At 44.3% G+C, this 21,870-nt stretch overlaps 1 protein-coding gene across 5 annotated transcripts in view; it reads left to right on the top strand.

Annotated features, from left to right (window-relative positions):
* Positions 1 to 14,608, top strand: part of VRK3 (VRK serine/threonine kinase 3) — a 175,346-nt gene extending 160,738 nt beyond the window's left edge. For all 5 annotated transcript variants that reach the window (XM_056527296.1, XM_056527292.1, XM_056527293.1 and 2 more), the window contains 2 exons: positions 5,968 to 6,109; positions 14,249 to 14,608. In XM_056527296.1, coding sequence (XP_056383271.1) covers positions 5,968 to 6,104 — 137 coding nt within the window. In that variant the 3' untranslated portion in view covers positions 6,105 to 6,109; positions 14,249 to 14,608. The remainder of the gene's footprint in view (positions 1 to 5,967; positions 6,110 to 14,248) is intronic.
* The last annotated feature ends 7,262 nt before the right edge of the window (positions 14,609 to 21,870 follow it).

The raw sequence follows: 21,870 nt of genomic DNA, 5'->3' as shown, positions 1-21,870 counted from the left end.
TCGAACAGATCCGATGATCCCACTCATAGTGAATTCAGCGTGAAGAGCCATCAGGATGTGCTGCTGAAGAAAATCTAGAAGACCGTGACATGGCGTCAATGACTGTCAATAACATTGTGACTAATTTAACGGACATTCTTTGTCTGATTGTGTTTCAGCACTTAGTAGAGGGTTACATTTTGGTCTTGTCGAGAATTTTAGCTACACCTTGTTTGAGACTGATTTCTTTAAGGTGGTTCGAAAAAGTAATAAATAAATAAAATCTTTGCATGTTTAAAATCCAAATAAAAATATAACAGAACAAAAAAAAAATTGGAAGGTGAAAAAAGATGCACAATAGGCCCTCTGGGCTTTAAGGTAGTCCCTGAGTTTAGTGAATATGAAGATAGGTGTCTTAGGGACCTTGTCGAATTAGCAGGAGACCCTAATATAGATGTCCCCACTACGGAATCCACAGACGCGTTTACAGGTGGTAATTCCTCCCAGTTCAACCCACCTATATTACCAGGCAGTGCTATAGACTTGTTTTACAAGTCTGTATGTAAGGATGTTAAGGCACTGGTCTATCCTTCGGTACAACCGACCTTCCCTCTCTGCGAAAAGGCACTTGATGAGCGATTATGCAGAAATTATATTGTTATATCCAAAGCAGATAAGGGAGGTTCGGTTGTGGTATGGTGGAAGGTTGACTACAATAATTAGGTGCTTAATCAACTTGGCAATGTGGAAGTTTACGAAAAACTATTAAAAGATCCCACAATTAAAACATTAGAAAAATTACGATCCTTACTCCATAAGTATATACAGAATTAGCTACACCTGAACCCCAGTAATCCCTATTGGTACATTTTACCCAAAATACATAAGTCCGCCAACCCACCTCCAGGCTGCCCTATAGTAGCCGGAATAGATTCCCCTACTGAACATCTCTCAAGCTATATTGATTGGCTCCTGGCACCACTATTGCCTTCCATCCCATCATACCTTAAGAATACCTGAGATTTGCTTACTTTATTAGACCAATTCCATTGGCAGGATGGCTATGTGCTCACATCCATTGAAGCTGAAAGCCTGTATACCCGCATCCCTCATGATGTGGGTATATAGGCTCTGTCCTTTTTTGTCATACACTGAAGTCTATTGATTTCATTAATTTTGTTACCGATTCTGTAGAGTTTATTTTTACTAATAATCACTTCACATATGCTGATCAGTGGTATAAACAATTACACGGTAAAGCAATGAGTACACCCATTTCATATAGTTATGCAAATATCTTCCTTGCTATTTTTGAAAGTGACTTCATCTTTTCATCCAGGAATTGTTTTTCACGCCACATCAAATCCTTCCACCGATATGTGGATGATATCCTCATAATCTAGGAAGGCACTCAAATTGAGTTTGAGAGTTTTGTTACGTATTTAACTCTAATGTAAATATGAATTTCACCTCAAATTTCGGTGGCAAGAGGCTTGAATTCCTGGATGTTCAGATGAATGTTCACAATGACAGGATCATCACGTCAGGTTTTAGAAACTTTTTTTCAAAGAATTCTCTCATGCATTATGATTTGTCCCACACAGCCCATACTAAGAATAGTATACCATTCGGCCAATTCATTCACCTCAAACGGATAATGATCCTGATAGATATAAACTGCAGGCGTCTGAATTGGCCGAACGTTTCTGACAAAGGTGCTACCCAATTGAAGTCATTAATCGAGCAAGATTAAGAGCCGAGGATATCCTGCTTAGTGAATTATTAAAAATCAAGCCAAAGAAGAAATTAAATAGGTGTATTTTTTCCTTTCAAAATTCTGCAATGAATAGCAAGATTAAACAAGCCATCTTTAATAATTGGTATATGCTAGAGAGGGATGATGATCTGAAAGAATTCACACAGTATAGACCAATTGTCACTTATAAACGCAATAGGACTTTACATAATTACATCAAAAAGAAACAAGGAACTAAGAAAGTGACTGGCTAAGTGCTGCAAGACCCAAAGGTAACTTTTCATATTGTTCATGTTCTTTTTGCCAACATAATCTTAAAAGTGATGTTATTAAAATAGGAGAACATTCAGTTTATTCCCTAATCTTTTGGTTGCGGTTTTTACTACTTACGGAAAACAATCAGACCTCTGTTTCATCGAGTGTGAGAACATCTCCATTCTTTGAGTACATGTATAGGAGCCTCCAGGTTTATAAGTCATATGAACGAAAGTCATGAAGGCCATCCTGACACATCGAAATTTGAAGCCCTATAAAGGGTAGAGAAAGCTATCAAGTTCAAAGATCTTCAATTGCAACAGAAGGAAGCTTTTTGGATCATACATTTGTGTTCTGTTACGTTTTGCTGTTTACATGTAACCATGGAAACACATCCGCTGGGGTCCTTTTTAAACACACCTTCTTACCTGTGATGTAGTAGTAGCCTAAAGAAGCGCAAGTAGCACGAGACAGTTCTGTAGCCCAAGAATACCTCCTCCTCTTGTCGTCCCCCTGCACAGTTTTTTTCTGTCCCTGGATGTCTTCAATAAAGCTACACAGATGAAGTAACCAACATGGTGAGTGCACTTGTCTTTGTTCTACATACCTGTTTATGCATACCATGCTTGTTTTCCATGCAAGCTAGCACCACCACCACCTGTACAGGACAGAATCACTGCCCGAATGTGTTAATTGACAGTGATACCATTGTATTGAATTCCACACAGCAGTGCCAGGTTATTTTTCTTCTATGTACTTTTGATAACTTAAACTAACAACCTGTTTTATTTATATGCATGCTGATCACTGGATCTTTGTGCAAGATGTTAAAGGGGTGCTCCACTGGCCAGAGTTTGCAACATTTTGTTCCGAACGCTGTGTGCGTGCTGCTGGGGTATGCCAGCCCCCTCAATACAAGTCTATGGGAGCGGGCGTGGTGACTGTCATGCCCCCTCCCATAGACTTGCATTGAGGGTGTGGCCTGACATCAGGAGGAGGCGTGACCAACCTCCTCAGAGCACACGCACAGTGTTCGGAGCTAAATGTTCCGAACATATTAGCTGTTGCAAAGCTACAACTCCCATCCTGCCATAACAGCCAGGCTGTCCAAGCATGATGGGGGTTGTAGTTTTGCCACTATTTTGGATGGAAACAGTAAAAGTGGACAGTGGTAGTTATTTGGAAAAGTGAAAGTTACCCTGCCCTCCCTGTGTAATGTCAAGGGCAGTGATGTGAGGAGGTTGCAGGCAGTGATTTAGTGCCTGTCATCTCCACATACAGCATCAGAGAGCGCTGTTATCAGAGCCGACGGGAAGTAAATCCTACACCTGTCACCCAACAATCCCCAAGTGATAACCCTGACAGCCCATAGATCCCATCCGTCACCTCCTGCCCAGCAGATGTGCAGAGACTTTTCCCCTCCCTCAGATCGCTCTTTTCCTCCATTCACATCTGGACATTTACTGGGGCCAGTTGTCTCCCAAGAAATACAGTTTAGAGGCTGCTGTAAAGGTGTTCAGCCCCTTCAGCCAGTCACAGCCTCCTCTGACCTCCGGCACCTTTTTCTGCTGACTATCCTCTGCTGCCCCATGCTGTCTTCAGGGTACCGCTGGACATTCTAGCTGACAGAAGATGCTGCTGGAAGTTATTTTCAGGGCTCCATATTTATAAAGGTCAGTTCCCTCTATCACTGCTTTGCTATGAACTGTGCTTTCTACTTCTCATTTGCAATTCACAACATATGCAGGTATAATAAGAGCCCCCCGGGAAGGCTTTCATCATTAATACAAAATAGCACAACTAACAAATGAACATAAGATTGTTTTTATATGGATACTTATGTTAACACAAACACAATTAAGAAGAAAAAAAATTTACGACACATTTCCCTTAACCCCTTCATGACCCAGCTTGCATTTTTTTTGCTGTCTGTGGTGTGTTTGCCAGTCTGTGGTTGGTGGATGGAGCGAGACATGATGTCCCAGATGTGCTCAATCAGATTCAGGTCTGGGGAACGGGCGGGCCAGTCCATAGCATCAATGCCTTCCTCTTGCAGGAACTGCTGACACACTCCAGCCACATGAGGTCAAGCATTGTCTTGCATTAGGAGAAACCTAGGACCAACCGCACCAGCATATGGTCTCACAAGGGGTCTGAGGTTCTCCTCTCGGTACCTAATGGCAGTCAGGCAAGAAATGCCCACCCCACACCATTACTGACCCACCACTAAACCGGTCATGCTGGAGGATGTTGCAGGCAGCAGAACGTTCTCCACGGCATCTCCAAACTCTTTCACGTCTGTCACATGTGCTCAGTGTGAACATACTTTCATCTGTCAAGAGCATATGGCGCCAGTGGCGAATTTGCCAATCTTGGTGTTCTCTGGCAAATGCCAAACGTCCTGCACAGTGATGGGCTGTAAGCAGAACCCCTGTCTGTGGATGCCGGGCCCTCGTACCACCCTCATGGAGTGTGTTTCTGACAGTTTGAGTGGACACATGCACATTTGTGGCCTGCTTGAGGTCATTTTGCAGGACTCTGGCAGTGCTCCTCCTTTTCCTCCTTGGACAAAGGCTGAGGTATCGGTCCTGCTGCTGGGTTGTTGCCCTCCTATGGCCTCTTCCACGTCTCCTGATGTACCGGCCTGTCTCCTGGTAGTGCCTCTATGCTCTGGACACTACGTGACAGACACAGCAAATCTTGCCACAGCCCGCATTGATGTGCCATCCTGGATGAGCTGCACTACCTGAGCCCCTTGTGTGGGTTGTAGACTGTCTCTTGCTACCACTAGAGTGAAAGCACCGCCAGCATTCAAGTGACCAAAACATCAGCCAGGAAGCATAGGAACTGAGAAGTGGTCTGTGGTCACCACCTGCAGAACCACTCCTTTATTGGGGGTGTCTTGCTAATTGCCTATAATTTCCACCTGTTGTCTGTTCCATTTGCACAACAGCATGTGAAATTCATTGACAATCAGTGTTGCTTCCTGAGTGGACAGTGTGATTTCACAGAAGTGTGATTGACTTGGAGTTACATTGTGTTGTTTAAGTGTTCCCTTTATTTTTTTGAGCAGTGTATTATAACGTATCAAGAAGACAAAAAAAAATCATTAAATATGTCAATATACGGAGGGTTATGTTGCCATTATTTAATGACATTTGCTGCAGAAGAGTAGACAACATCTAAACATGGAAAACAAATAAATGTCATTTTCTAATATGTGGTAAAGGGTGTAACCACGCATAAGGCTGCTTTCACACTATGAATTTCTCCGTTTAGGAAGTTCCGTCACTACAGCTGCGAAACCCGGCCGTGACTAAATTGCATTGCAGCCTATGGGGTTTTGTAACTGCCTGTTTGCACCCGTATATGCCCGTAATTCATTACGGGCGTTATACAGTGACGGGACATCGTGGCGGAAAAATTACTGCATGCAACGGCCGGGTTTCGCAGCTGTAGTGACGGAACTTCTGACGGAGAAATTCATAGTGTGAAAGCAGCCTAAGACACTTTAAGTTGGGAATGTAACAGAGTTGTGGCCAATACAATCAATGATGGATGGGTTCTTGTGGGAACTTAGAAGAATAGCTGTACAGGTTTCCCTAGGTTGTCAGACATTGGTGTATCTCTCAAGGGTGTCCATCCTAGTAGCTTCACTTTTTCATGATGCATAATCAGGTTAACCTAGTCTATGACAGCTTGTATGGGCAGAGTTGTTAGGGTATTTTTTTTACCACCTTATTGCATTGATCCCTGAGCAGAGGCAGCAGCCACATGATAGAGGGATATTGGTGGTGATGGGGTTTCCATGTTCCTGAAAATCCCTTTCTCCCTGACTGACAATTATACAATTATGTGTTTATTTGGTTTTTACCTAGGATCATTTCTTTACCATTAATTTAATGAACATTCAATGATTATTTTGGCAAATTCTTTTTAATTAACAAACATTTTCCAATATATGTTGTGTTTTGTAGAAGTGTCGAAACTGTACCTGGAAAATGTTATGAACCTGAACTATGAAGAAAAGCCGGATTACCATACAATTCGGAACTATTTTTCCACTGTTCTACAAAAAGCACGTGTTGATCCCTATGATCGTGTAAAACTGTAAAGAAGGTAAATATTAACTTTTAAAGCCAATCATCAGTCACCTTTATAAAGGGTTTTAAACCGCAAATACTGTACAACCAGAGCTTTCCTCCATAAAGGGGATTTCTGATATTTAATTCCATTTAGTTACTTTTTAGTTTTTTATTTATTTTTAAATTGCGACCTGCGCCTATAAAGTTTTATCATCAAATGAATCGTAGTATTATGATAAAAGTAAAGAGCCAAAGATTTTTGAAAGTGTTTATTTTAATATGTAAAGTCCTACCTGTGCAGTTTATATGAAAAAAAAATACTATAGTACAAAATACTATAGTATTTATTTTCGTGCAAAAGAATACAGAGTGCAGAGAGCCTGCCAATATTTACTGATGACGTGCTGCATTCATCTTTCCATCAACTATATTGGGGGAGATTTATCAAAACTTCAGAGGAAAAATTGCTGAGTTGCCCATAGCAACCAATCAGATCGCTTCTTTCATTTTTCAGAGACCTTTTCAAAAATGAAAGAAGCAATCTTATTGGTTGCTATGGGCAACTCAGCAACTTTTCCTCTGGACAGGTTTTGATAAATCTCCCCCATTGTCATTGTGCTCCTTCAAACAACCACAATGTCTTTTTCCAGAGCAGCCTGTATTTCTCTTGAAGTTTCCTGTGAGTTTTTCTTTGTATTCAGAACAAGTCTTCTGGCAGTTGTCTGAAATCTTTCTTGGTCTACCTGACCTTGGCTTGACATCCAGAGATTCCCCCAATTACCTTGTTATGCAGATCTTTTCTACTCATTGATATTGCTTCTTAAATTTTTTAAAAAGGTGCTGAACAATAAAAGAAGCAAGCTGATTTCTTGGGCAACTGCTCTACTTTTCATCTGCACAGGTTTTGACAAATCTCCCCCATTAACTATTTATACACAGGCTCGAATTGCAATGTAATAAGCCACATGTGTGTTGTGCTCCAGGTTTTTTTTTAATGTTTGACTATATTATGGTTGCTGTACAGCAGGGGTCTCAAACGCCCGCACCAGGTATATGTAATTTGTATTGCACCAGGTATATGTAATTTGTATTGCCTGACGCCCGGGGGAGGGAGGGGGAACGACAATGCTGCCTAATGTGGGGAACCTTCTCCTGCCTAATGTGGGGAACCGGCTACTGCCTAATGTGGGGAACCGGCTACTGCCTAATGTGGGGAACCGGCTACTGCCTAATGTGGGGAACCGGCTACTGCCTAATGTGGGGAACCGGCTATTGCCTAATGTGGGGAACCTGCTACCTACCTAATGTGGGAACCCCCAGAAGTAGCACCCCCATCATTCGTCAGCTCATGCTATTACCACACGGGGTAGGGGGAATCGTGGGGGTGCTGGTAGATGATGGGGGTGTTGCTGGTGGATGATGAGGGGCGCATGTGGCCCAGCCTCACCCAGCTGCTACCTCCAGTGGCCCCTGGATATTTTGAGTTTGAGACCCCTGCTGTACAGTTAGTGTAGTTTATAATATAGTTCATAGACAGTTAGCACGGCACTGCATCCCCTTTGTATATGGAAGAAGTAGCAGATACAGACTTAAATCGCTGAAGGTGGTGCTCTGATTGGCAATAGTGCAAATAGACGTCTTGAGATAGTAGAAATGAAAATCGGCAACTCACTGCAGCCAGCTGTTAGAATTGCATACTCACGAATGTGTTACATGGGAAGAGGGTAGTGGGGGGGACACAGGGTGTCAACCAAGCTCCGTTTCACACGATGAACGTGCTTCCTCCGGCCATGTTTACCATACCTTAGACTGTTACTATATACAGGTAAGTGAAGGTGCGCTTCTAATCATTCCTCTGAATCCGGGTCACATGACCCGATGACGTGGGAAGGAGGGGGAGTCGACCTTCTAACTAGAAGCAAGCGGCCAAATCTGTTCGGTCATTTAACCCCAAAACTCCTGTCATGCTGGTTCTGGTAGTTTATAATATAATGTTTGTAGCTGTGTATGATGGCTGGTCTCGCAATCCTTCTGTGATTTTTGCCCCAATGTTTATCTTTAACAGGATACAAAATGACTATCTCAGGTTTTCCCATATTGCAGTGTGGCTCGAGACATTACATCACCAGTCAGTTGATGAAAGGAAGACTATCTTTGCTTCAATGGGTGGAGTGACCGCTGGGTGGGAGGGAGATCATTACATAGTTACATAGTTAGTACGGTCGAAAAAAGACATATGTCCATCACATATGTCCATTCTGTAAGGAATTGTAGTTTTGCAACAGCTGTCAGCACCCTGGTTAAAAAACACTGGTCTATTGCATGGAAGGGAGCACAGGTGTGTTTGAAAAGGGGGGGGGGGGTTGATGATGTGTGGGAGGTAGTAAAGTAACCCCCACTGGAATCATGGGACTTGTAGTTGGAGGTATCCCCAACAGGAAATAGACATTTTACAAAAAGATAGCCATTCAATGCCAAGACAAGCAGGGATCCTTCCTAAGCATCTCCATTACTGTTTGTAATGTAAGGTACGTACTAAAATCACCTTATAGTGGTTAACCCCTTTATTTGCCATTTTAACCTGCATGTGTGTCTGCAAAAAGGCCAAACATTCACGGGTATGTCAACCTTTGATCAGGGCCATTTAGGTGATTTCTGTTATGATTTAAACAGGAGCCAAACAACTAAAAACCAAACCATTTTTTTATACATTTTGTTTTTGGTTGTGTCTCCTCCATAACTTTTTAACTCTACATAACATTCTTTTTTATTTATATTGCTAATATGTCAGCCCAAGTTATAGTGGGAATACAGCCCCCTGACTCTCACTGCATAGCTGATCAGATCACTGCAACTATCTCTGGCACATGATAGCCAGGATGGAAACCATGGAAACCTTGCAACTGCTCCTGCTGAGCTGTATACAGGGTAAGAATGAGAGACAACCTGTTGCTGATAGTCTTCTTTCCCCTCTTGCTGTGGCACAATCTCAATTCTACTGCAAACTCTGCGAGCACTTTCAGGAACAGCCTTGCAGAGTCAAATGTGGACTTCCAGTGGGCCTGCGTACCTTGTAGTTGAAACGCCAATATAAACCAGCGCAAGTGCACTAATAAGAACCTTAATATTTCTAGTACACCCTGCCAAAATAACATACACAGCATACTATTGCAGAATGTTTTACAAGCAATGTAACACCGGAGGTTAGAGTCCGCCAACCTGCAAAGTGTACTACTGCTTACCAGTACCATGCATGCAGCTTCCCTGCCTTGCTGTAGGCTCAAGGCAGCATCCTGGCCTGGGACAATTTCTTATATGCTCGAGCTTCTTCTTATAAAGTGAATATACGTTCCAGATTCCTGTCCTTCTCCAATCCTTGCCAGGCACCACCTATATGAGAGCCCTCCTCCCTTACTGTGGTGCCTGAGAAACATTGTGTAGCTACACAGCAAAGGTTTCTGTTCCTTTGATCATGACCTGTCCCTGTTATCCTGACTTCACTTCTGTCTGATCCCTCGGTACCTGCCTGCTTCTCCTGTGTGTGATGTGGACTGAAGACCACGTCCCTGCATTCTGAGCTAGATTATACCACTGTGCTGCTTCTGAGCTTCTCAGCTCTGCTACAAACACCATCTCAGCCCTGCTACATTGCCCTATTTTGTGCTTTATTGCCATCTATAGCATCAGCCTGTCCCTGCTGCCTTTATCCCCGATGCTTGGTACCTGGCCTGCTAGGCCAGCTGACACTTAGCTGGGACCTCTCTTGCTGTGTCAACTTGGTATCTCTCCTGCAGCTGAAGTCCAACTGAGGAATAATTAAATTCTGCTCCTAAGTTTTCCTTAAAGAGAAACTGTCAGCCTGTCACTTACTTAAATATGTCAGGTCCTGAGATATGTTCCCTAAAAGTTCCTCTGCTGAATTCAGTGAATTGTGCACAGGTGCGGGGCTTGGCCGCTCAATTCACATATCCTTTGTCTGTGATTCCACTTCTAATGCCTTTAAATATGTCTGGCCTCTGCAATACGCGGCATATGGGGACATGTTCTGCAAAAAAAGGAGGCTGATACCTTGCCATACTATCAGCCCTAGATTATCACTGGCTAAACAAAATGAGGGGCATACAACCTGATCTGTGTCCATGAAGGCCACAAGTGGAAGACAGCATTTAACACTGACCATAACCACTATGAGTATCTGGTCATGTCTTTTGGCCTTTGCAATTTCGATGCAGTGTTTCAAGAATTTGTGGATGACATCTTCTCCGATTAGTTGTACCCCGTGGTCGGACACTCTTCCTGTGTACCGGAGTGTAAAATCATTTTTATTTTTATTAACTGGATCAGAAAGTTAAACAGATTTGTAAATGACTTCTATTAAAAAAAAATCTTAATCCTTCACGTACTTATCAGCTGCTGTATGCTACAGAGGAAGTTGAGTTATTCTGACTCTGCTGACCCCTCTGTCCTTGTCAGGAACTGTCCATAGTAGGAGCAAATTCTCATAGCAGACCCCTCCTGCTGCGGACAGTTTATGACATGGACAGAGGTGTCAGCAGAGAGCACTGTGGTTAGACTGAAAAGAACTACTCAACTTACTCTGGAGCATACAGCAGCTGATAAGTACTGGAAGGATTAGAATTTTTTAATAGAAGAAATTTACAAATCTGTTTACCTTCCTGCCATCAGTTGTTTACCATAGGAGTACCCTCTAAAGCGATTGAGGTAAAATGGACTGTATGCCAAACTGAAAAAGTGTGCGTTTGAAGAGCCCACCCTACCTTTCCTGGGAAACGTTATCTCCTGCATTGGTCTGCAAATGGACCCTATTAAAGTATCTGCAGTTTTAATCTGACCACACTCATAGGGACTTTGTGCCATCCAAAGATTCCTGGGTTTTTGCCATCTCCTATTGTCCATTTATCCCTAATCTCTCCTCCCTGACTACTCCAATTTTTGCGCTTACCTAGAAAACGGTGGATGCGAAGAGGAGGACCCCTGAGACAAGTCTGCTTTCCTGCAACTGAAAGATTGTTTTGCTGCTGCATCATCCACCACCTCTACTATCCTATTACGTTAAAACAATTCTTCCCCTAAGTGGATGCTTCTTCTATTGGAGCTAGAGTGGTCCTCCTGCAAAAAAAAACTCCAAAGGGAAATTAACCACCTGTGTTTTCTTTTGCAAGTTCTTCTCACCTGCAGAAAAGATTATACTATAGGTGATGGACAGCTGCTTGTTGTCAATATGGCATTGGAAGAATGGAGATACCATCTAGAGGGAGCACTGCATCCAGTGGTAATATACACTGACCACAAGTATCTCGCCTATCTGCAGTCTGCACACCCCTTGTCATCTTCTGTACCAAACCCTGTGTCTCACAGAGAGACTGACTCTCTCCGGGACCAAGGGGTATAAAACTCCTAATCTTTGAACCTCCCTTCTAACGTACATTGTAAAACATCACATTTATTGATATGCATTAAAATTGGTTCCACAAATATCTTAAATCTCAAATCAAAGTCCAATGATCAATTTAACTTTCTCTCAGTCGAGAGCTTTGATGATAAGCATCTGCAGTACACACTAAGAGCCTACATTGCGAAGGTTAAAATATAAGGGGTTTTATACCACGTGATCCCGGAAAGAGTCAGTCTCTCTGAGAAGTTTATTTTCCCCATTTCTACCATAGGGAACTGAACCCTCGTCAGGCCCGAGCGTCGCTTTTCTTTTGCCAGGTTTAACCTACTTGTATTTCTGTCCAGTGGATAAAAATGTTAAGGCAGATGTGCTCTCTCTCTCGTTCCTTCGACCTGGCTGAACAGATCAAAAAACCTCATCATATCGATGATCCTACATGTATGGTTTCTGTAGCTCCAGTCCAGATGAAGAGCATTACCCTAGGAAAAACTTATACCCCCTGCTAAGAGAGAGAGCATTCTCATATAGGGCTCAAAGTATACTGAACACCATGCAGTGCATAAGACAGTCTATGTGCTGTCTCGTCTTTACTGGTGGTCTACTCTGCCAAAGGACATTCGGTAGGTTCATGTCTGCCTGTACCAGCTATGCTAAGGATTAAAGGGGTTACCCAGGAATAGAAAAACAAAGCAAATTTCTTTCAGAAACAGTCTCCATGTTGGGTTTGGTATTACAACTTGGCTCCATTCACTTCAATGGAACTGAGCTGCCGAACCACACCCAACCTGGAGACAGACGGAAAGTGTTTTTTTTCAAAGAAATTTGTTTTGTTTTTCTATTTCTGGATAGCCCCTTTAAGTCTCCAGAACCAAGCCTGCTGGTATGCTGAAACTCCTGCCTATTACAGAAGTATCCTGTCATTATGGATCTCCCATCCTCTGCTGGTTGTTCTGCAATCTGGGTTGTGGTTGATCGATTCCCCAAGATTGCTCATTCTGTCCTGCTACTTGGGCTACCCTTGGGTAACCTCTTAGCCCATCTGTTCTTAAGGCACATCTATCATCTCCATGGGCTTCCGCAGCATATTGTGTCTGATCGAGGGGTACAGTTCACCTCAAGATTCTGGAGGGTGTTTTGCTGTCTACTTGAGGTCAAATTTGACTTCTCTTTTGGATAACACCCTCAGTCCAATGGACAGAGAGCTTCAACCAGACCTTAAAGAGCTACCTGCAACTACTTTCTGCTCAACAGACAACTGGGTACATCTTCCATCATAGGCAGAGTTCTCCTATAATAATCACTTGTAAGAGTCTACTGGCACTTCTCCATTCTACATAGTCTATGGACTTCATCTCCAGCATATTTCTCCTCCTTACTCTATTGCCAGGAGCGAACTATGTCTCTCCTTCCAGAATATCTGTATAAAAGTACCTGCTATATATTTGCTCCGGGTCTCACGAGAAAATTGGACAATGGTATCAGGTCTGAAAAGGGGGGGGGGGGGAGGGTTAACTGTAATGCCGGCATTTAGAGTGTACTGCTGCTTAACAGTACCATGCAGTGCTTGAAGGCATCCCCTAATGTAGACTCCGGATGTCCTTCTCACCTGCATGCTGCAACAGTTGTTGGTGTGTCCTGTAGGGGCTGCGCATTAGCTTGCTCTTATAGAGTTAGACCACTCTTCTGATTCCTGTCCTCCTCCAGTGCCTGCCAGTCACCACCTATATGAGAGCACTCTTCCTTTTCTGTAGCAAGTGAGCAACATTGTGTATCTACACAGCAAAGGTATGTCTGTTCTTGTGATCCTGAGTCCCTGACTCCAGTTCTCTCTGATCCCTCGGTACCTGCCTGCTGCTTCTGTGTATGGCCTGGACTAAAAACCAAGCCTCTGCATTCTGAGCTAGATTACACCACCTGACTGCTTCTGAACTTCTTAACAACTTATATCAAATTTTAAAGAAAAAAAAGTATTAGTCCATTTTTCATATGAAAAAGAAACATAAATATCCTAAAGTTAGGTTAAGAAAAATACCCAATGTCTGAATTGCTGTTTTTATCGCCTCACCTCCCAAATGGCATTGATTAAAAAATCTATTGAGAAGTAAAATCTACCCCCAAAAAAGTGCAGATGAGAACTACAGCTCATCCTGCAAAATGAGAGCCTTCATACAGCTCTGTAGGTGGACAAATAAAGCTATAGGAGTTCTGAATATGATGATACAAAGCAGTTTTTTAAAGTTTTTTTTATTTTCTTACATTTTTTTAAGTAGAAGTAGCAAAATATAACAAAAACAGCCCAAAATATAAATCTGAACATTTTTGTCACACATGAAAAGTTTAAAAGTTGCCATTAATAAGTACAACTTTTATCACAAAAAAAAGCCCTCATACAACTTTGTTCAGAGGAATATTTAAAAGTTATCGGGGGAGATTTATCAAAACCTGTCCAGAGGAAAAGTTGCTGAGTTGCCCATAGCAGCCAATCAGATTGCTTCTTTAATTTTTCAGAGGCCTTTTCAAAAATTTAAAGAAGCAATCTGGTTGGTTGCTATGGGCAACTCGGCAACTTTTCCTCTGAACAGGTTTTGCTAAATCTCCCCAATGGTTCTTAAGACAAGGAGTAAACAATTTTTAAATGCTGTGGCCGAAATCACTGCAGTGGTTCATGCAGTCTGGAAACCCTGCATGGCTTTTAATAAGTTTTGTTTTTATTTTCTTAATTTCTTAAAATCATGGCTACCTTTTTGACTTTTGCAGATCGGCAGTTGTGAAGGCCATCAATTCTTTACTGAACAATTTTACTGAACAAAAAGAAGTGCTTTATCTACTGGAGTTGTTGTTTCTCAGGCGTATTTGAAGCTCTATTTATGGTACAATGTTTTCCAAACATGCTGTGTAAGCTAAATTTTAATGATAACCTAAATTAATCTAGATTCTTTTAAGATTGTTCACCTCAAGAGAGGTGAGGTTGTTAGCTTTTAAACCATTTACTAAATTTAAAGTTAGTGTATATATATCACCTTTTTTGAGTATATATTCTGTTTATCTTTCATACACTGTAAAACATTCAAGCATATCTATCCTCTCCCCCAAATAATAAAAAACTGTTGTGTGTTACTCAGTATCTCACACTGATCATGTACATCTATGTTTTATAGGGGAAATTTATCAAGGGATTTAGAGCTCTTTTTTTTTTTCTTGCTTACAAAAGTCACACAAAAAGTTGCATTAGCACCTAAGCAAATTTTTGAGAAACTTTTGGCTGTAAGCAAAAAACTACAAAAGAGCTTACAAAAGTGAATTTTATTTTTCACTTTGCAGTGGTCAGGGATTTATCAAGTGCGAAAGGAGCACCAAAAAATCGCAAGCCCTCCAAAACAGAGTAAATGTAAGACAGCCCGGAGCTGGCTTACAAAACTGCTTTGGTGATCTTGGCTCCAGCTGGAAATATGATATAACAACTGTTCAAAGGAGCCCGGGCTGGCATCACTCTGCAGCTGCCCGGGCTCCATCTGATTCTATCTCCGCTACCCTAACTTAAAGGACATCTGCAGCGCTGGTACTTAAAAAAAAATAAAAAAATAAAATAAAAAAAGTTTACCTCATCTGATAGCTCATTAAAAGACCTTTCCAAAGATACATCATTTGTCCAAAATGGTCCAGCCGTTCTCCGGTAATTGCCACCCAAGGCAGTAAGCAGCCGTGTCATAAAGACTACATTTCCCATGACCCCCTGCACCTGCTTCCTGTGAGCTGCTGCTCTCCCCCCTCCTCTCCCCCCTCCTCTCCCCCAAGGAAATTATAATAAAGTGACGCCCACAGCTCCTTCCCTTGTGGTTATCCCCTCCCATCCTCACCACATGTTCTTCCCTGTCCTATAGGAGAGCCGGCTGCGGCTGCCTGGAAAACAGCTTACATATCTATAATGTACAGTGTGGAGTTGCAGGGGTGCCTCCAGCTATTGCAAAACTACAATTTCCAGCATGTCCAGCCAACTGCTGTCAGGGCATACTGGGAGTTGTAGTTTTGCAACAGCTGGAGGTGCTCTGGTTAGGAAACACTGATAGATTATGGTGCAACATTTAGGGACTGAGGACAGGGGGACAATGTGGACTTATGGACCCCTCAGCAGCAGTGACCCACAGGAATGCTATGCTTTCTCTCAGCAGCACACTGCTGTAAACTTTATTCCAAGAGGGCAGTGGGAAAAGGGACACAGTACAATAGCTAACATGGTTGTGAGAGGCAGGCACATAAAGGGTTACTGCCTTCACTGACAGCAACACACTTTAGTACCCAGACAGATGTCACCACGAAGACCGAGGGGGGAGGAGGGGGCGCAGGCAGTACTGAACCTGATTGCAGGCACAGGCTCTGTTTCTGCTCACATCCAAACGGCTCAGCTTACAGCCCTGAAACTCCCCTATTGTGTGCTCAGCCAATTAGAGCAGAGCACATAACAGCCTAATGAATATGTATGAGGTTGGAGGAGCTGCAGGGGGAGTGAAGGATCCTGGGAGTTTGTGGTGTAGCGTCGACCTAGCTGACAGCCCCATAAAGAATAACAGGTAGACGCTACTCACATTAGAGCCCCAGGCAGCAACTTCCTGTGACGGCAAAGCAGCTAAACTGTGCAGAAAAGGTAATGGAGCACAATTAGTAAGTTGCATAACTTCTTATTTAATGACATTAGAGCACTACTTCATTAGCACTGCAGTTGTCCTTTAATGACTGGGACACTGATTTTCATCCTTCCCCCACTTGTCTCCCGCCCGCTGCACATCTCCCATCTGTCTGCTACTTGTTGCAAGTCTACAACTCCCAGCATGCCCATACAGTGAGGGCATGCTGGGAGTTGTATTCTTGTAGCAGGCGGGAGATGTGTGGCGCGGACGGGTGGGAGACAAGGGGGGGATATGTAAATCAGTGTCCCCATCATTAAGTTAGGGTAGTTGGGATAGAATCAGACAGAGCCTGGCGGCTGCAGAGTGGTGCAAGCCCAAGCTCCTTTAACATACCTCGGCGCCGCAGAGTTTCTATATCCCCTACTGTTATTTCATATTTCTCTCTGGGTCCCATGATTGGCCGGGACCGCGCAGCCAATCACGGGACCCGGTGAGAAATGTAATCTTACAGTAGGAACTAAAAAGTCTGCGGCTCTGTTATATGTTAAAAGGAGCCCGGGCTGGCATCACTCTGCAGCCATCCGGGCTCCGTCATATTTTCACCCTGCTACCCTCACTTCTCATTAATGGGGACACTGACTTACATCCCCCCCGCTTGTCCCCCTCCTGCCCACGCTACACATCTCCCATCTGTCTGCTAACTGTTGCAAGACATTACAGTGAGGGCATGCTGGGAGTTGTAGCCTTGTATCAAGCCTGAGACGTGCGGCATGGGCTTGGGTAGGAGACAAGGGGGGGGGGATGAAAATCGGTGTCCCCATTATTAGAAGTGGAGGCTTGCGGGGAGAAAATATGACAGAGCCCGGGCGGCTGCAGAGTGATGCCAGCCCGGGCTTCTTTTAACATATAACGGCGCCGCAGAGTTTCTATATCTCATACTGTAATTTCACATTTCCCGCTGGGTCCCACGATTGGCCGGGACTGAGCAGCCAATCACAGGACCCAGCGGGAACTTTGATATAACAGTATGGGATATAGAAACTCTGCTGCTCCGTTATATGTTAAAAGGAGCCCAGGCTGGCATCAGTCTGCAGCCACCCGGGACTTCCGCAGCCGGGCAATGAGATGTGCAGAACCGTCCCTGCCATCCCTCAGCGCTGCGGTACATGCTGAGGATGGCTTCTGCACATCTCTCTGCCCGGCTGCGGGAGTCCCGGGCGGCTGCAGTGTTATGTCAGCCCGGGCTACCTATGCTGCGGCGCCGCGGAGTAAAAACGGAACCCAGCGGGAAATATGAAATTACAATGATTTTCTTATCACCCCGGCCGCATTACCGCCCACTTCCCTGGCTTGCTTGTCACCCGCTGTGCTGCACAACTGCAACTCCCAGCATGCCCTTACAGTATAGGCATGCTGGGAGTTGTAGACCTGCAGCGGTGTTGTAGTTGTGCGGGAGTTGTAGTTATGCGGTGCAGGCGAGTGACAAGCTTGTCACCTGCCCCTCGCTGCAGGACTACAACTCCCAACATGCCCTTACATGCCCTGTGGCGGTGAGTCCCGGGGTAATAATTGGGGGTCAGCGCTAGCTGTTTTTGTGGCTAACACTAAGCCCGGCTTAGTAATGGACTCCCTTTATATGACGGCTTCCACTACTAAGCCTCTCAAGTACAAAAAAAAAAAAACACGTTAAAAAAAATTTTATTCCCCCAAAATCCCTTGTTAACCATTTTATTAACATTAAACAAAAAGAAAAATACTGGTCACCGTACTCCTCCGAATCTAAAGTAATCGACAGGATACACGGATCTGAAATGAGAAGTAAAAAATAAACAAGCAAAAAATGAGTTAGTACATTTATGTGAAAAAAAGTGGTACAAAAAATGTAATAAACACATATATAGATATCTATCTATCTATCATCTACGCATACATAGGAGTGTATGAGACAGCACCGGGCCTGATAAAAGCTACTATATCCAAAACATTGCTATTGTTGTGGGGAAAATAAAGACAACCCAGCTTTTCTAAGATCCATGACCTGACTTGGTGCTGTGTTTTTGGACATATATATATATATAACAAAAGCAATGGGCAACAGCACTCTTGATGAAAAAGTTAAATAAAGTGAAGGGTGCAGGCTACTGTAAACGATATCAGTCCATAGATTGCTCCGCATCCATAAAAATTAGAAGCAGTGCAGCACTCCATAAAGTGAAAAAAATGGTGAATTTATTCCATCAAAAAAGTGTAACATATAGCAATTTGTTACACTTTTTTGATGGAATAAATTCTCAATTTTTTTCACTTTATGGAGTGCTGCACTGCTTCTCATTTATATATACCGTATTTATCGGGGTATACCACGCACCGGCCTATAACACGCACCCTCATTTTACCAAGGATATTTGGGTAAAAAAAAGTTTTTTACCCAAATATCCATGGTAAAATGAGGGTGCGTGTGTGCGCGTGTATACCCCGATACACCCCCAGGAAAGGCAGGGGGAGAGAGGCCGTCGCTGCCGGCTTCTCTCCCCCTGCCTTTCCTGGGGTCTAGAGCCCTGCTGCCTGCCCTTCTCTCCCCCTGGCTATCAGCGCCGCTGCCCGTTCTCTCCCCCTGACTATCTGTGCCGGCGCCGATAGCCAGGGGGAGAGAAGCGGCGCCGACAGCCAGGGGGAGAGAAGGGGCAGCGGCACCCATTGCCGGCGCCGCTGCCACGTTGCCTCCCCCCATCCCCGGTTGCATTATTACCTGTTGCCGGGGTCGAGTCCGCGCTGCTTCAGGCCTCCGGTGTGCGCCCCCTGCGTCGTTGCTATGCACGGCGCGGCGCACTGACGCAATGGGGCGCCGGCACCGATAGTCAGGGGGACAGAACGGGCAAAGGCGCCGATAGCCAGGGGGAGAGAAGGGCCGGCAGCAGGGCTCTGGACCCCAGGAAAGGCAGGGGGAGAGAAGCGGGCAGCGACGGCGCCTCTCCCCCTGCCTTTCCTGGGGGTGTATCGGCATATAACACGCACATAGACTTTAGGCTAAAAATTTTAGCCTAAAAAGTGCGTGTGATACGCCGATAAATACGATATATAGCAAATTTTTTTCAAAGCTGCAAATTGTTGTTCTGAAATAATTAGTTTTTTGCTTATGTGAGCCAAATTTATCAACGCCCTGTGATAGTATGATTAATATGTAATTCATAAGCAGAAAACAAAAGCAAGAAAAAAATGCCTACAGAACTCGCTTACCATAGCAACAATGATAAATGTCCCTGTATGTGTTAAGCCCCTTTATTTCTAATAAAAAAAAGCTTACATCAGTTGCAGTCTGGATTCTCATCTTCTCTCAGGCGGGGGACGTGTCCCTCTCCTACCCTCACTCTACATGACTGAACTTCCTCCCTCACTGTGTGTCACTGAGTCTGGGAGCAAGCCCGGCAGTCAACCAATCACTGCAGGCTGCTCTGTAACCATTTCCTCTCAGGATCTCCTCATCCTCTGATCCTTTTACATATTGCATGGCCGACTGGGATTTATCGTCCCCTACACACAATATCTTATGCAATATGAAAGAGGAGAAGAGGATAATATGGCAGTGTGTATGTGTGTGTACATATTGTGGCAGTGTGGCAAGGAAAGGGTGTATTTCCTTGGCTCACCCTGCAGAAGCTCTCACCTGCTTCTTAAGTAATGAGGCAGGAGGAAAGGGAGGTGTATATGAGATGGAGACTCAGTCTATTGGGGGCTCTTCCTAGGAGACAGCATGTGGGCTGTAGGGAAGAGACAGAGCCTGCTGAGGAGTACACAGCCTGAGCTATGAGGGGCTCAAAGAGAGTGACATGAATTGTGAGTAAAAGGTTGCAGGGGACATATGTTTAACCGACTGAGGGAAGCTCAGCGGTTGTTAGTCAGGACAAGCTGATCTGTTTAGTCAGTGACCAGACGGTCTAGGATTTTGTTTGTTCCTGCTTTTTTTTTGTTTATTTCTTTCCCTGCAACCTGTCTAATAAAACTGGCAAGGTGCCAGATTTGCATTATAAGCGTTTGTTTGCTGGTTTATTGAGAAGAAACGCATCCTGTGACGTGGTCCAGGAGGATCCCAGAGCTAATCCCCAGAGACGGATCGTCACATTTTGGTGGAGGATGCGGGCACGCCGTTGCTAAGGGCAACCCGTTGCCAAGGGCAACCAACAAGCGAGTTGGAGAGGAGCTGTTGCTAGGAGCAACCCCCTGCAAGATTGCAAGTCGGAGGAGCCCAGCAGAGGAGTTCAAGCACAGTTTGGTGTCTGTGGAGGAGCGTTGCTAGGGGCAACGGATCGAGAATTTTTTTCAAGAAAATGGGACAACCTCGAAAGGCTGTTGCTGGGAGCAACCGACGTGGGCCACAACCGATGGACGCCAAGAAGAAGCCGAGGTCCCGTGAGTTGTCGGTGGGTGGAATCCCACTGTGGGTGGACTTGGATTGTTGCCAGACTGTATCTCGGATTATGCCAGAAATAATTCCCTTTGTGAAGTCCCGCCCGGAGCCCGGTAAGACTGTTCAAATTACCATTGATACATGTTTTGGGACAGTAAGCCATATGATGGAGGTATGTGCGGAACTTACAGTGGAAATTGTACTGGGCAGAGACTTTCCGTATTTCTGGCAGCTGTGGGATGCTGAGAGTGCACCTGAGAGTTCGCACACAAAGGTTCCAGAAGGAGTGAGGACTGGGGGGTCTCTACTGGACTGTGTGAATGGTGCTGTATATTGTGAACCCATGCAGGCTGATAATGTTTTTCTTGAAACACTTATGTTAATGTGTTCTGATGTAAAGAGTTCTATTCCCACCTCTCGCAGGACAAAAGAAAACCTGTGTGAGCTGGAAATAGAAAGTAAAAAGATGATGGTTTTGTTAGATCCAAAATGTGTCATAAGTCTGGTAAAGACCAGCGGCAGAAAGCCGGACCCCGCTATAGTGTCTATACAAGCCGGTATTTGGGGTTATAAAACAGTTAATGTGTGTATTTCTACTCCCTATGGTACCATAAGTCACAAGGTTGCAATAGAGCCTACCTTAGAGTATGAAGTAGTGCTGGGGAAGGATTTTCCATTTTTTCAGCAGTTGTGGGAAGATAGTCAGGTGACTAGAGCAAGAACACCTGATAGGCTCACAACACTTGGTTTTCACCACATAGCAGGGGACAGTAACTCAGCAGAGGCTGGGAACAGGGAGTGTCAGCAGACCCTAGGTATATGTCAGGTGGGAGTGTGCCAGACCACTAGGGGAGCTGAAGAACAGTCCACGAGTAAAGTTAAAGTGGTGACTGGAATAGAAGCTATGGAGATGGCTGCGGAAAAAACCAAAACTCCGGAAGAAAGTACCAGTGGAGCTGGGGGCTGCACTTATGGTCACAGACAGAGTCCTAAGTGAAGGAGACTGTGACAAGACAAAAAAAGTCTGCCAAGAAGCCGAGAGACAGTTCAGAGGAACTGATCAGGAATCTCCCTGACTCGCTGGTGCCAAGAGCCATTGAAGTTGTTACTAGGGGCAACAAACTTACGGCCAAGGGATTGCCAGCCCGACAGGAGTGTTTAGCGAGAGTCTCCAGAGTTGCCAACGTGGTGGGAGAGGAAGAGTGCCAGGTGTCAGTGGCACCTGTTGTGGATGATAATAATGAGGCACAAGTGGCCGCAACCCCGAAAAAGGGGGAGACTTCATCTAGAGATGGAGAAGAGCTGGGTCGAGTGTCTGAAAGAGGACCAGAGGATGTCTCAAGGTCTAA

The sequence above is a fragment of the Hyla sarda genome, chromosome 6, assembly GCF_029499605.1.
Source record: "Hyla sarda isolate aHylSar1 chromosome 6, aHylSar1.hap1, whole genome shotgun sequence".
Classification (NCBI taxonomy): Eukaryota; Metazoa; Chordata; class Amphibia; order Anura; family Hylidae; genus Hyla; species Hyla sarda.
Note: the sequence above shows the minus strand (reverse complement) of the source record. Positions and strands in the feature narration are given on the sequence as shown.